Below are 15,419 nucleotides of genomic sequence, written 5' to 3' on the forward strand. Positions count from 1 at the left end.
AGAATAGAAGCCAAAAAACTACAATCTCAGACTTCAGCCACCCACCCACCCCTTTCCTCTTTTCTGTATTTCTAAGCTCTGAACACAAACTGCAGCAGGAAAACGAAAAGATACATTTGGAAGCAGTTACAGTGTGAAAACACCAAGACTTACAAGGAGAGGCAGGGTTGTTGTTTTTTTCCAAATCTATAAGGGGTGAGGCAGGATTACTCTCTAACAGCAGCATCATCTGGAAGTGTCAGAATCCATTTATATCATATTCATAAATGTATGTTTAAAACATTATTCCATGGATTCTGCCATCTCCCGAGGAGGAAAGAACAAATGTGGATTCAGCCTGCCTTAGGCATTTCAAAGATTCAGAGAAGCCTTTTGAACTGAGGGAACAAAAAGGGGGGGGGTTAAGATAGGAGGCATCTGGCTTGTATCTCCTTTTGAAGGAAAAGCAATAACAGGGAACTCTTTATAAGGTTTCAATTTGTAGAACAATATTAGATCCTGTCTTGTATTCCCACAGCCAAGCATGTCATAGTAAAGATTTCTTTTTGGACTAGAATTGGCTCCAAGAGTTTTGTCTTCCTAAGACGTGGTTTGGGGTGGGTCGAACGACTGTCTGTGTGCTATCGAACAACTGTCTGTTTTCTTTAGGTTTAAAAAGAACAGTTTAAAAAAATGCATTATGTTGCTAGGGAGTCAGTACAGTACAGATTTTATGGGCCTTTTTCGAAAACACGTTGAACAAGAGTGTAAATTTGATCAATAACAATAGTTCCTTCTGTTTCCAGAAGATGGCAATCATGTGGAGCCTGTTCTAGTATAGTGAATAGCAGCTATTCTACTACAGCTGCAGAATGCACTACTGTTACTTGCCGAGTTTTGAACTCAGGGAGAGCATGGTGGAGACTGTAAATGAATCTTGCTTGATGTTGTGACATCTGAATGACCCTTTATGTGCCAGGTTGCAATTCATAGTTTAATCAAGTCATCATATTTGTGTGCACTGAAAATATCTGCAAACTATTTCATCCAAATTCAAATACAAGCAGAGTGAATGCCTCTTGTACACATCAAGATGTGTATAGACAAGTTTCTTACAAGCAGCCGGCTTAATTTGTAGGCTCCCTTCCCTGGTTTCCAAGAAGGAAGATTCCTTGAATGTTTAAAATTCATTTCATGTGCAATTCCTTTGTTCTGAGAAGCAGTAGGTAATAGAACAACTACTAGACCTTGTGTTTAAAAATTCAATTTTTATTATTAGAAATAAGTTACAAACTGTGCAAAGAAATAAATTGCTGTTTAATGAGATGGAAGCCATAATCTTAAAGATTACATATTAGGAAATTAAAATAGAAGGAAATCGCCCAATTAGAGAAATCCTACCACCGTCATACGTTTTAGACTATGATTTTAGGAAGCCACTCTGAGGCTTAGAACTTTTTCTTTCTCCTCAATTTACAGTATCAGACCAATAATAGAGCACTGTTGTGAAGATTGCAGCAAGAAAAGATGTCTGAAGTACTCTGAAAACTTGAATTTGTCAAATAAATGAGAAATGATCATGCTTATAAATACATTAAACAAGCAAAGTTCATTAAGGAACACCTTACAGAGATTCTGGATAAAAAAGAAAAGCTGCTGAAGTTCCTCTAACCCAGGGGTAGGCAACCTTGGTTCTTTTATGACTCGTGGACTTCAACTCCCAGAATTCCTGAGCAAGCATGGCTCAGCTTGGAAACCTCTCCCTTTCCCCTCAGCATGGCTGGCTCAGGAATTCTGGGAGTTGAAGTCCACGAGTCATAAAAAAGCCAAGGTTGCCTGCCGCTGCTCTAACCATTTTGTCAGTAAAATGTCTCTCTAGGGTAAATTCAGCAAGGGGGTCAGGCTGGAGATTCTGTGGCCCTCTATGTCATCATTTGCTACCATTGGCTGTACCTAGTGAAGGGCCACAGGTTTACCACTCTTCAGTCAATCTTTTTATGTACAGAGTTAAGCAACCTTAATAATATACAAAATAAAATTTAAAGCTGGAACCATATGCATGCTGAGTCTTTCTTCCCAATGAATCTGCCTAAAAAGTGGAGGTAATCAAAAATATGGTAGTGCAAGCACAGAAAAACAGATCTTACCGCTTGCTTTCCACCCGTACAAATCATTCCTCAAAATGAGATATTAAAGAGGAAATTCAGGCTATTGGCTAGCCCAGAGGTTTATTAGTAATATTTCTATATTTATCTTCTATTTAGTCAAGGAATTTTATGGAATCATGTCTGCATCAGGCTAAAACCAAGAGACCCCGAGGTCTAGTCCTGTCTCAGGCACAAAACCAGCTGGATGATCTTGAGCCAGTCATTCCATCTCAGCTCTAGGAAGGAAGTACAAACCACTTCTGAAAAACCTTGCCAAGAAAACTGCTGGGACCTGTCAGGCAGTCTTCGAGAATCAGACCCAGTTGACAGAAAGAAAAAAGTTGGATAGATAGGTACACACACACACACACACACACACACACAAAGCAAACATTCAAAGGAGACAAACAAGATGAAGCCTACAACTTTTTCTAACATTGGTGTGGAGGCTAAAGGTAGCCCTGAAAGACTTGCAGTGCACAGCTTGGAAGTGATACAGGAGGAAGCCTCTTTTTGCATATCCAATAAGTAGGTTTTAAAAATGCTAGTAAGTGTTCCTTAAAGGGAATCTGTGTCCTGCCTAAAAGAGGAAGAACTGCATTGGATAAGAAAGTTAGAAACCGGCAAATTTAACAGATTAGTAAATTAGCCATATGGAGAAATCGAAAATTATTGTATTAATTCTGAATGTAGATAGTTAACATGTTTTCTGATGTCAGCTGCCTCAGATCTATTATCTTAGACTGGCTACAGATTCAGTTATCGTTGTGGGCTTTACTGGAGGAGGAACAAACCCTAATCAAACCCACTGTAAAAATTCCACCAGACATTTCTTCTATCACAGCTCTAAATTCCCGCTATTTCAGCCTCAGGGGCACTACAAAACCTAGTACACAGGCTTACTCTCTTTTGCTTCACTGCAAGGAGCTGCTTCTGGATGTAGAAAGTCATTCATTTTAGAATATCATTCTAAATTACCTCAGAATGAAAGTTGGAAGCCAGTGAATCAAAATGCTGTTTTATTTTCTTTTTTTAAAAAATGTTTCGTATAAAAAATGGTGCAGTGCTTAAGGTGCTGGACTAGAACTGGAAAATAGGGAATTCTAATCTTCCTTTAGCTAGCTGGTGAGTCCTCTCAGCCAAATCTACCTAACAGTGTGGTTAAGGAAGAAGCGCTATGATATGTATAAATAATCCTCAATTTACAGCCACTCATTTAACAACTAAAAATTATGACAGTGCTGAAAAAAGTGACTTACAAAAAGAGACATAAAATCAGGTATAACTCACTTAATAACCACCATGCTTAGCGATGGAATGTTCCAGTACAGATTATTGTAAATCGAGGTATTTATGCCACACTAAGCATGCTAAAATAAAAGTGGGATATTTGTTTTTGAGAACATTTTGTGTCTTTATTGCACAAATATAAATGAAAAGGCACAGGTTTGGCAATGACCAGCAAGCAATTTATGATCAGGGAGAGAAAGAAGAGATTAAAAATATTTTCCCACCGCAACAGAAAATGCAAATACTTGTTACAATTTTTAATCATCTATCTATCCTTTTAAGCTGTCTATAAATGTGGCTCTGTAGCACCCATAATGGTGTTGCTAAATCTAGTTAGATTACAGGTTAAAAAAAATAACCAACTTTTTGAATCTGAAGTGAGAAATGATCGGGACTTCCTTTTTCCTAAAATACCTAAAAGCCAAAAAAATCTGAAATAAAAATAGCTGTTTGGTTTCTAAAATGAGAAGTGTGCTGCTTGGGAGAGGGGGGCAGAGTTTCAAAATGATCAGAAAGGATCATTTTTATAATTAGACTCTTTTGGGGACAGAAGATGCAGAAAATACAGCATTTTACAAAAGTCAAAAGAACATTTCATTCCTGAATGGCAGATTTTGTCTCCCTCAAAGATTTCAGAATTTCTTCACACATATAAAGAGCACGAGGGACATGGAAACAACCTGCAAAGAGAAGAAAGAAAGGGTTTATCTTCAAAATATTCAAAACTTCGTACACCTTGCCCCTTATCTGGTTTTTGTTATGTCCTCCAGAGCCCTTTTCATCATTACAGTGCTGCCAAGATCAACAAAAAGTTACAATAAAAGTACTCCTGGCCTATATGGCATTGGTTTCTTTGTACTGACAGGCTTGCATTATAGTTTTATTGATTTCATAGTTTCTTCTGGGGAAACCAATATTGGTGGTGAATGGTTGTGTATGGAATCCCATGAAGAGATCTGCCAGGCTAAGATTGTGTCTACAAAGCAGGACACTTCCATAAAGGAAGCACAAACAGGGATAAGGAAATAAATTACGACATTAGATAATATCTGTAGCTCAGGGATGAACTGTGGAGTTCTTGGTGCTCTCCAAGAGTGATTCGTTTGCTTACAAACACTTCATTACTCTACTAGGTAACATCATTAGCACAAGTCTTGGTGCACGTTTCACACACACACACACACACCCAATTTATATGCATTTGGACTATGTCTTACATATATTGCAGGAAAATGAGACGTACTCTTGCTAAATTACTTTTTGCATTCTACGGTTGAGCTCACAAGTTATTTTTTTGGTTCTACGGTTAAGTTCACAACTTATTTTAGTTCTGCTGATTTCCCATTTACACAGCTACCTTTAGGATAAAGACCCCTCGCCCTTATTATTTATTTATTTTACCTTTAAATGGCCCTCCTTTGATTGTGAGAGCCACCTTGCCTTCTTGGCTCAGATATCCAAACCATTCTCCTGCTACGGGATCACGGAACTAAGGAAGAAGCAAACACGATAGCGACTGTGCTAACATGGAACAACGAAAGAGCAGGGCAGAGGTAGAGAAGAGGATGCTGGACGAAGATAAGAGGGGAACTAAAGTTCAGTGGACACCTAATGCAAGTAGTCCTTGACTTACAACCATTTTTTTAAATAAGCCTATGAAATTACAACTGCACTGAAAAAAGTAACGTAGGACTGTTTTTCACACTTAAAAGCATTGAAGCGTCCCCATGGTCAAATAATCAAAATCTGAATGCTTGGCAACTGGCATTTATTTACGATGGTTGCAGTGTCCCGGGGTCACGTGATCGCCTTTTGTGATCTTCTGACCAGCAAAGTCAATGGGGAAGGCAGATTCACTCAACAACCAATTACTAACTTAACAACTGTAGTGATTCACACAACAGCTGTGGCAAGAAAGGTCATAAAATGGGGCAACATTCACAACAACTTTCTTGCTTAGCAACAGAAATTCTGGACTCAATTGAAGTCGTAAATCGAGGACTAACATTATATTATCTAGGAACACTGTGAAAATAACAATTATTTCATGTAGGCTATCAATTCTGGATATATTCAAAGGGCACACAAATAGGAGCCACACTTTCAAAAATGATTTTTCCCCCACTCCTGCACTCTATATCATAATTATTATTTTGCATATACAGAAATGTTTGTTGTCTTTAACAGTGCAAGTCTAATGAGGAGACTAATAAACATCCAAATCTGGTAGAGAGTAGACATCTGTGATTGCTGTGTTGCGAAAGGATTTGTTCTGTTACAAACAGCAACAGGATAACGAACCATCATCCTGTTGTTGTCCCCGGTATCTATTTAGGAATCCTTCCAGAATTTATGAATACTAACCCTTCATAGTTCTTTGTGCTATGAACAGGAAAGATGTGGAAAAGCATGGAACAGTATTGTCTGTATATGAAGGATAATTGAAGAAATTATGATAGGAATTGTCTAGCACAATCTGGAGGACTTCAAAGTCTATAGAAAAGACATTCAAGGCTCCTAGCAACAAAAATAATGGTGGTGAAAAATAAGCCACACTTATAGAAAAGCCAAAGCATTCAATTTCTATTTTGATTATGAAGCTGTGATGGTGAAAATGCTAGACTAGCACAGGAATTCAAATCCCCACTAGTAATGAAACCTCACTGAGTAACAATGGGCCATCTACTTTCTTTCAGCTCAGTGGGACTGAAAGGGGGAGTTGTAGGGAAAAATGAGAGAAGAAAGTGCTTTGTGTGTTGCCAAAGAGCTCTGAAGGAAAGATGGGCTGACTATACAGCTAAAAAAATTAAGAAATAACACACCCATTTTTATCAAATACATTAGGGTGTTGACGTTCTTCCAGATACCAACCAAACAATCTATGCTCATACAAAACCATATTTAGTCCATCAAGGCTAACATTGCTTATGAAACATTAACAGCAATTCTCCAAGGATTCATGAAGTTTTACTGCAGAGCATTTTCTATCTCTATCTCTTATTTCCCCACCTCTTTTCTAACTAACTGAAATACACCTATTTCTCAAGGCTAAACAGATTCCACGATTCCCAACATTCAATCCTCAAAGGTACCTTAGCAAAGGTGTAATTGGCCACCTGGTGAAATAGCTCCAGAAGCTCTTGGTCTTGAGTTTCAGCAAAACCCAGCAGAAATGCAATCATGGCCTCTGTGTGTGGCCACCAAAGTTTCATTCTCCACTCTAGCTGCAGAAAAGGGTGAAAGAAAAATAGAAAAAGAACTCCCTAATGTTTGAGGGATGGGGTGGGATCTTCAGCTTTGTGGTGAAAATAAGACTTTACAGTCCATACCTGAGTGGGGCAGAAACCATCAACATCTTGGAAGGCAAAGAGTCCCCCATGTTCAGGATCCCAGCCTGAACGGAATGGCTGTTTCATGAATTTCTCCACTGCCTGAAACTGGAGGTCTGAGTTGAGCTGGCGCATGGCACAACGGAGCAAGAACCAGCCTGCTTCAATTGCATGACCTTGGAATGAAAATGAACAGGAAGGAACAAACCAAATCATTCAGAACATCTAGCTCCTAATTACAGTCAATTCATAAATTAGTACTAGACAAACTGTGCCCCATTCAGTCATTTGTTTCAGAGATATTTCCTTACCGAAACAGAAAAACAGAAAGACCAAAAGCAGGCAAAAAAGCAGTAGGAGCAACATTCAACTTCCTGCCAGCTTCCCCATTGAATTTGCTTGTGGGAATTTGATGGGAAATCTGATCAGAAATTTCCCTTCCTTCCTATCTTCCCTTCCCTTTCCAGCAGGGAGATAAGTGGCTACTGCTGAGTGGGGGAGGGATTGTGAGATTGGCTGGGAAACTGTCAAGGAAAGTTGAAAATGAAGATCTCGTGACAGCAGCAGCCAGTAATACTGAAGCAGTCACAACTTTTCCAAATTTCATTCCTTTGGAAGACATTGATCCTGAATTTTGGATACATTCTGTAACTTAGCCCATTTGAGGTACCTTGGTTCAAAACAGCCCTATGATGCACCGTTTTGCCGTTTCACATTAAAGGCCTTGGACAAGTTTTAATTGTACGTAAATTAATGTTGCACATAACCTGCAGAGTTTAGAACTCTGGTTCTACTCTAGACTTCTTAATATCTCTATTAACAGAAATATATTTTATGCCAATAATTATTATACTCCCTAAGGTCATGTTTTCAAAGAATATGGATCATTTGTTAAAATTTTGCATATATTATTTTTTTTAAAAAATGTGACTTGATGGTAATTATAGAGTAATGGTAAAAACAAACAACGCAGGCAGAGAAAAACTGCTGTATAAAGATCTCAGCACAAAGAAAAATCTCTCTCCATGAAGCAATACCATTTTAGGCAGCTCTGCTTTAGATTGAAAAAATATTACTTTTGATGGTCTCCATGTAAAAGAATAGCTTCATATGTAATCACTATATATAAAAGAATCCCCATCTAAAACCCCTGATGTTACTGGCAGTTTATTAACAAATTGCTTGCAGATATAATTACATATGCATGATTATAAAGAAACATGATAATCCTTTATTGTGTAAAATTTTACATGTATACATGCTTCAAAGGCTCTGGTGTTTTCTCTTCCTATGTTTTGTTTGATTAAAGAAAGAACTGAAGGTGATCAAAATTAAAACAGGTTCATATACATATAAAGACAATTTTCTTCTCAACCTTATGGATAACCTGCATCTTCCTCAGTCTTGGGTCCTCTGCCAGAGGCCTGGGAGCTTGAGGGTTCTGGGTAGTACCTTAGCTGTTCCTAGTACTGCATTTTTCTGGACAGAGAGCTCTGATGTCATTCCTGGGATCTGTTGAAGCCACTCCCCAGCTTAGGAGTTACAGCCCAATGTACCCCTAGCACAACTGGGACCACTTTGCCTTTTTATTTTCCACATCCTCTCTGATTCTTCCTTCAGGCCTGATACTTCTTCAGCTTCTCATAGTCCTTCCTGATATTGTTGTCACTTAGCACTGCAACATCTATCACTATCTTCTGATCCTTGTCTACTATGAGAATGTGTGTGTTTAATTTAATACAATTATATATACACTCTCTCTATATATATTTCAAATTAGAAAATGCAAAAGCATCCTGGCCTCTGAGTCACTTTTTACCAGGATTCTGCTGTCTTCCCAAACACCCTGGCAATTCCTTGCCATCTTCAGAAACATTCTCCAAAACTGCAGCACCGTTCCTCTACAAGAAAATGAGATGGCTGGTAATGTATCAGAGGTGAGGCAAAGAGGTTTATGGAGAGGGACGCTGGCCACACCCATTCCTTTACCTGAAGGTGACCGAGTATTCTTTGAACAGACCAGTTGTCCAATTCCTTGAAGCGGCTTGCAGTCTCCCCATCTCCTTCTGACAGCTGATCCACCAAGTTGAGGAGCATCATGGGAATAGCCATGGAGTCATGTGGGAGAGCACCTGCCAGCTGAGGACGACCCAATTCAGAGGGATCCTCTCTCACCCAGTGTACGATGGCTTCCATCATTGCAAGGGCCTCCCTCTGCCAATAGGAATACCATTATAAACACCGTTTTATCTTTCAAGTATAGATTTTCTATTCCTGAGTTCCCTTCTATCCCCAGAGTAAACAAGAACTTAATTCTACAGGCATGGGACCAGACCTCATAGCATAGAGGTTGCTGAGCAGCATGTGGTTTGAGTCTGCCTGGGCTCAGAACAGCATTTATAGGCTTACCACATTTTATTAACTTCAGGATCTTTTTGTTTATATTGGGATGGGGTGGGACAACATTGGCATCTGCCCAGCTATTCATCTATGGTAGAAATTAAATCCTGTAGCTTTTCTTGCAAACCACTACTTGTAAAGCCAAACATTATTCCTGCAAGACATCATTTCAGTCTTCTCACAGACCATTTCCCTGTGGATATTCTTTCCCAGATTCCATCAGTAGAACCCATGTATCCATAGAGACCGGAAGACCATCTCTAACTGCAGCATCATGAGGTAAAGCGGGCCTAGCCAATTTATGCCGTTTTAACTATGTGCATTAGAGGTTGTGCTTGGTTTCAGGAAAGGATGCTAATCAGAGAGAAGGAGAATAAATAGGTTTGAAGACCATGTTATTCTCCAGCAGCCTTTCCCAATGTGGCTCTCTCCAGTTGTATTAGATTATAACTGACCCAATTTTCACCAGCCCCAACCGAAAACATGATCACTAAAACCAGCCCAAGAGCACTGGAGGGTGCCAAATGGGAAATAGTTTTTAAAAAGTAACAGAAATTTTGATATACAGCTCTCACAGTCTGACCTGGTAATGAGATTCCCCTGTAGCTCGACCGAGCTCATCCAACCCAAGAACATAGAAACACTCGCTAAAAATGGTACGCTGGATTTTCACAGGCCGGCCATCACGGGTCAGGACAAAGGCACATTTCTGGGAAGGTGGAGCCACTCGTGCATGTCTCAGCAGGAATTCCCCTCCTTGGGAAAAGAAATGGAACTGGATAGTGGTATCTCACTTCTATTTCTTGTAGCTTGTGCCCAGAAAATGAGCTCAAGCACTCCCTTCCCCTTTATATAAATGTATTTCTTATGAAGCTCTTCATAGAAAACCAGCATGGCAGGAAGGCCGAGAGAGTGAGCTGGAATCCAGAAATAGCTTTACAGTGAAAGACAGAGTGTCCTGTACAACTATATTACAACTCCGCAGTTTACTTTTAGTTATTCTTATACCACCTTTATTACATTTACAAATAGTTCAAGGCCACAAACATATCCGACACATCTCCTTCCTCCTGTTTTCCTCACGACAGCCTTGTGAGGTGGGTTGGGCTGAGAGAGAGTGGCTGGCCCAAGGTCACCCAACTGGCTTTCATGGCTAAGGAGGGACTCCCCTGCTTTTTAGTCAGGGGAGTGTCTACAGTTTGTCTACTCAAAACAGTTCAAATGTAAAGATTTACCTTCAGGGTTTTTCCTTGGATTATTTAACGAATGTAAATACCAAGTGTTAGTACTATCCTGTTTGTGATATTTCACAGAATCCCAGAATGTAGAATTGAAAGGAAGCACATGGACCATCTATTTCAATCTTCTGCAATGTGCAGGAAAACCAAGCACACCGTCCTTAAGAGGTGGCTATCCCACCTCTTCTTTAAAACCCTCAAAGATGATGAACCCACAACCTGCTGTCAGGAAGTTTTTTCCTATACATTTAAATTAAATCTAGTTTCAACTTATATGCAGTATTTCTGGTCCTAGTCTCTCTGCCCATGGAAAATAGTTCTTGATCACTTTCCCTACAGTTTCCCTTTACGTGCCTACAATATCTTTCCTCATTTGTCTTTTCTACGGGATGAACATCCGTAGGACCTTTAGTCTGTCCTTGTAGGACATGATCCTCAAATCCAAGTATCATTTTTGTTGTTCTCTTCCGATTCTTTTCTAACCTGTGAATAACTATCTGGAAATACAGATACCCAAAATCATGTAGAGCACTTCAGATCAGTTTTCACCAGTGCCAAGCAAAAAGGAATAATGACTTCATGCATCATTGATACATTCTTTTAATGCAGCCCAGTATTAGATTCATCTTTCTAGCAGTTATTGAAAGACAAATCAGATTTGTCTTTCTAGCAGCTATCTCACACTATTGAATAATGTTCAGATTACTGCTGATGACCACAGCCCAGAGTCTTCTTCAGATGAAGTGTTTCCAATCCATAAATCCGCCATTTTGTATGTTTGTCCCTTAAACCCATCGCTGCTCCAAAGCACTAGATCTTTCAAGTTTATCTCCTCCTTCCTGAGTTAGCCATCAAAGACCTCAACCCCTCATACAACTTGAAAACCCACCCTGAAGATCAAGGCTTCTCAATTTGTTTAAAATCAGTGAACAACATCTTTAATTTTCAAAGCATGTTGAATGTAGGCACATTCTCAAAATAAGTGTCATAGTCAGCTTCAGAATACCTATTTACCAAAAAGCAAATGAGGGACTTTCTCATGTCATGAGGGTGGCACTTTGCTTTGGAAAAATGTTGACTTTTCACTTTATTTTCATTAACGTATACTAAAATTAGTAGGTCAAGGGATGTTGTCTGTGTGTTCACTTGGAGCCCTAGGGTCTCATGCTGATAACATAAAAACAAGCACAGCAAGGAAAGTTACCTGCTTTGGCTGCCTGTAGGAGTTCTGGACGCTGGAATCTTGGTACTTTTCGATACAACCGACTATACATCCATACCTTGGAGGAAAAAGATTGCAGAAATCCAGCTGAGTTCTCTGGTATGTGTCATGATCCACCACCTAACCAAATGTGGTAAAAAAAGTTTCTTGCCAAGAGGCAATCCTTTGAATGAACAAGTAAACAGCGGGAACTGCAGCCCAACATGAGCAAAGTTTACAGGATTGCTCTCTACTCTCTCGTCTACCCTGTGACATTTTTCCCCTTCCAGGGTTAGTGTCTGCCTTCTGCTTAGTGCTAAGAATAATACCAGGATGTGCTTGTCCATAGTTATTCACTAACCAGCCCTGTATTTAACTTCCAAAGTAGAGATGGGGAACCTGTGACCGTCTAGATCAGGGGTGTGAAACTGCTGGCCCGCAGCCTAGTTGCATCATATGAAGGCCGCTCCCACCCCAGCTCCGGCAATGCAAAAAAAGTCGCGATACGTCATGACACATCACGTGATGTGGCAAGTTTGACACCTGTAGTCTATATATTGCTAATTACATTGCTAATTACAATCTCTTATTGGTTGGGGTTGTTGGAAGACCTAATTCATCAATATCTGGAGGGCTACCAGTTCTTTTCTCCTATTCTAAAGAAATATGTGAGCGCTCAAGACAGAAATATTACATTTTAAAACATTTTCCTGATTATCAGTATTCCCACAATCTGCTAAACATCTTACTCTGCTTTGTGTGCATCTTTTAAATCAAAATCTTAGGTTTACCCATGCCATCCAAGCCCACAAGAGTTATCAACCCAGGTTTATGCAAATCAAAATGCATAATTTAAAATAAGCATTTAAATTCAAAATTATGGCTGCTCCAGGTTGAAAGAATGTGGTATATCTATAATTTTGGTTGTAAGAGCCACACGCAGAAGAAGTTGCAGATGCTCCTACTTTTTGACTTAATCTGTGAGGTGAGCAATGGGAAAGGATTGGAACAATCTCTCCATCCCTTCTAAATTTATTTATTTATTTTATTTTAATCCCATTTATATCCCGCCCTTCTCCGAAGACTCAGGGCGGCTTACAATAAATGAATCATGAAGCCAGGATTCAACAAATTCCCAAGGCTCACATTTTCATGACTTGAACTAAGGAAGCTTGCCTGATTGATCAATTGCCTCAGTTTAATTTAACAACTTTCAATGGGGATAAAAACAGAAAATCTGAAAGTTACCTGTCGACCTTGTAGCCATACGTACTTCAGATCATCATAAACTTTTCCAGTCTGGTCCAGACATGTAAAGAACCCTCTGGAAAAATAGAAGAGGCAACAGCATTTAGAACTAGAAAGAAACAAAGTTTCCTTTAACTTGGTTTCCGGAAGTATTGTACTACAACTCCCAGAGTTCCTAGCCAGCAACTTAAATGTCTCTGAGAAAGATAAGGAGGAACTAAACAGCGATTCCCAGAAACAGCATTAACAGGGCAATTAGCAATAATTTTATAAACCAAGGCATCTGTAGCTAGCTTCTTCAAGAAGCAAAGAAAATAAGTTAACTTAGCAAATTTTGGGTACTACTGAGACGGAGAAAGAGCTGATCCACGTATTATACTATGTCGTCGTTTGCTTCTCTATGTTTTGCTAAAGAAACTACCTTTAGTTATGTTCATTAAAAAACACTAACACAAGCAAAATATAAATTAAGCTTCGCATGATGTGTGAATCCAACCACAGCCAGATCTTATATGTGATACATCATAAATCCAGAGTACGCTGGACATTAATGCCTATTATTCCCAAGTAATAATCGGGGACTGCTAAGAGCTACAAACCTACAATGGCTGGGCTATATGGGGAAAGGATCCCTTCGTCTTAAAAAAAAGGTTTCTTTCTGCATCCCTTCGATTTTTAATAGAGTTTGCTTAAAAACAGCATCAACAGTAGCAAGCATACGGTTCCTATTCAAGTCTGCTTTTTTTAATAATTTGAAGGCTGAACTACCGTTTACTCCACTCGTCTGCGAATTCACACGATGCCCTGTATTCTAAACCAACCGCATCGGCTCGGCTTGCATTGCACACGAAGCCGAAGAGCTGCGTTTCACAGATCGAAGCTCACCCATATTCCTTATCATGGGAGTGCCGTAGCCAAAAATCCACCACCGTGTCCAGCTCTTGAGAGATCCGTTCCTGCCAGCAGTGCAGCGTTTTCTGCCAATCCATTTCTGCTGCTTAATCTACTTTAGCTCTGACAAATCCAGAGATCTAACTATCGTTGCCGCCGATGAAGCAAATCGAGGTATCAGCACATTCTCGTAGGTGACCCGTGGTTTTTTTTTTTTAAATCTAACAAAAGTTTTGCAACCAATAGCGAATCACTGATCATATGATTTGCCCGAGTCACCTGATCCTACTCCAAAGGAGTGGGGGAAGAGTTGTTTTGGTGATATTTTTTTTTCCCCTAGAATCTTTTTTAACCCTGAAATTGCTGTGAATTGCTGCCGAGCATTGCAGAATAATAACAAAAAAAAACCAACCCAAGATAACCGCTATCTTTCACCTTTAATTCCCGGCCCCGCTGATGCATATAAAACTTTCCCTTCTAAAATCTACAGCGCGGTTAGTCGATTCTTTGCGTGTAGCATTTGAAAGCACTTCGGGAATCCGTACGGGACAACTAATTGCCCAACTCGGCATAGAGACTAATCACAGAAGCAGCGATTTATTTAAGGCAGGGGCGGCCAATTAAGCTTTCTTCCACTGACTTATCGCGGGGATTCCTTGTGTGGTAAATCAACAAAGCGTTTTCCACTTCGAATGATTTAGTAATGGTGACAACCGGCGGCGATTTTTTTTCCCCAGTCTAAAATTAAGATAGTGAAAACAACAAAGATGGTCGAGAAACGGGAGCAGATTTGTGGATAGTATCTGCGCAGAGATGTCCCTCTCTCCCTCCCTTCTCTTTTTCCCTTCTTGAACCTTTACGCAGCTGAGTTCCGCTGTGGGCTTCAGCTTTGCAGAAAAACAATGTATCGTATTCCTTTGGGGGGAAAAAACCACCCAGAAACCCTAGATTTAAACTGAGCCTAACCACTCCCAAGTAAATAGATGGGGGGGGGAACCATTCCAGACTAAGCAAATAATGTCTTGGCAGGCAGAATTTTCCCCACACATATACATTAAAAATCCAAAAGACTATTTTCCTTTGCATATATAGGCACCACTAAAGCAAAAAAAAAAAAAAAACCCGCAGAAAGCACTTCTGTATGGGAACTTCTGTATGGGAAGTTACAGTTTGCACATGCACGGTGCATGAAAGATGCATTTATGGGTTGCATTTTTTTTATTTTTTATTTTTTTTAATTTTAATTCCATTTATATCCCGCCCTTCTCCGAAGACTCAGGGCGGCTTACAAGCTTAGCATTTTGTTATGTTTTTGTGGTATGGAGTGCTAAAACATTTTCTATTCTTCCTTCTTGAGAAGACATACATGCATTTCTGACTCAGGATGGAAAATACACTTCCCATACCTAATCTATACAACTCAAGTCACATCCTTTTTATTTGCTCACTACTTAATACATAGCATAGCATTAATTTATAAAACCTATGGAAATCAATGGGAATAAACCCATCAATTGTCTGTTATCTAAATATAATCTACGTTCTTTGGGGCAGAGTTGGATCTCTTGTTCATTCTTACATTACTCAGTTGCAATGTAGTATAATGTCAGAGGAGAGTTCTATTCATTGAGAAAAGTCCCATATATTTCAAATGTCTGCTTGGCCATTTCCGTAGTAGAAAGAAAAGGCTTCAGTT

The 15,419-nt window shown here is 39.5% G+C and overlaps 1 protein-coding gene across 1 annotated transcript; it reads right to left on the reverse strand.

Annotated features, from left to right (window-relative positions):
- Positions 1 to 1,243: 1,243 nt before the first annotated feature.
- RENBP (renin binding protein) lies at positions 1,244 to 13,953 on the reverse strand. The gene is made up of 10 exons (XM_083354447.1): positions 13,718 to 13,953; positions 12,833 to 12,908; positions 11,588 to 11,663; positions 9,729 to 9,901; positions 8,735 to 8,959; positions 8,565 to 8,646; positions 6,746 to 6,921; positions 6,509 to 6,640; positions 4,818 to 4,905; positions 1,244 to 4,096 (listed from the first exon to the last, which is right to left on the reverse strand). The coding sequence occupies exons 1-10, from the start codon at positions 13,819 to 13,821 to the stop codon at positions 4,011 to 4,013; spliced, it is 1,218 nt and encodes a 405-aa protein (XP_083210573.1). The 5' UTR covers positions 13,822 to 13,953; the 3' UTR covers positions 1,244 to 4,010.
- Between the last annotated feature and the right edge of the window lie 1,466 nt (positions 13,954 to 15,419).

This window comes from Vipera ursinii (assembly GCF_947247035.1).
Source record: "Vipera ursinii genome assembly, chromosome: 2".
In the NCBI taxonomy this organism is placed as follows: Eukaryota; Metazoa; Chordata; class Lepidosauria; order Squamata; family Viperidae; genus Vipera; species Vipera ursinii.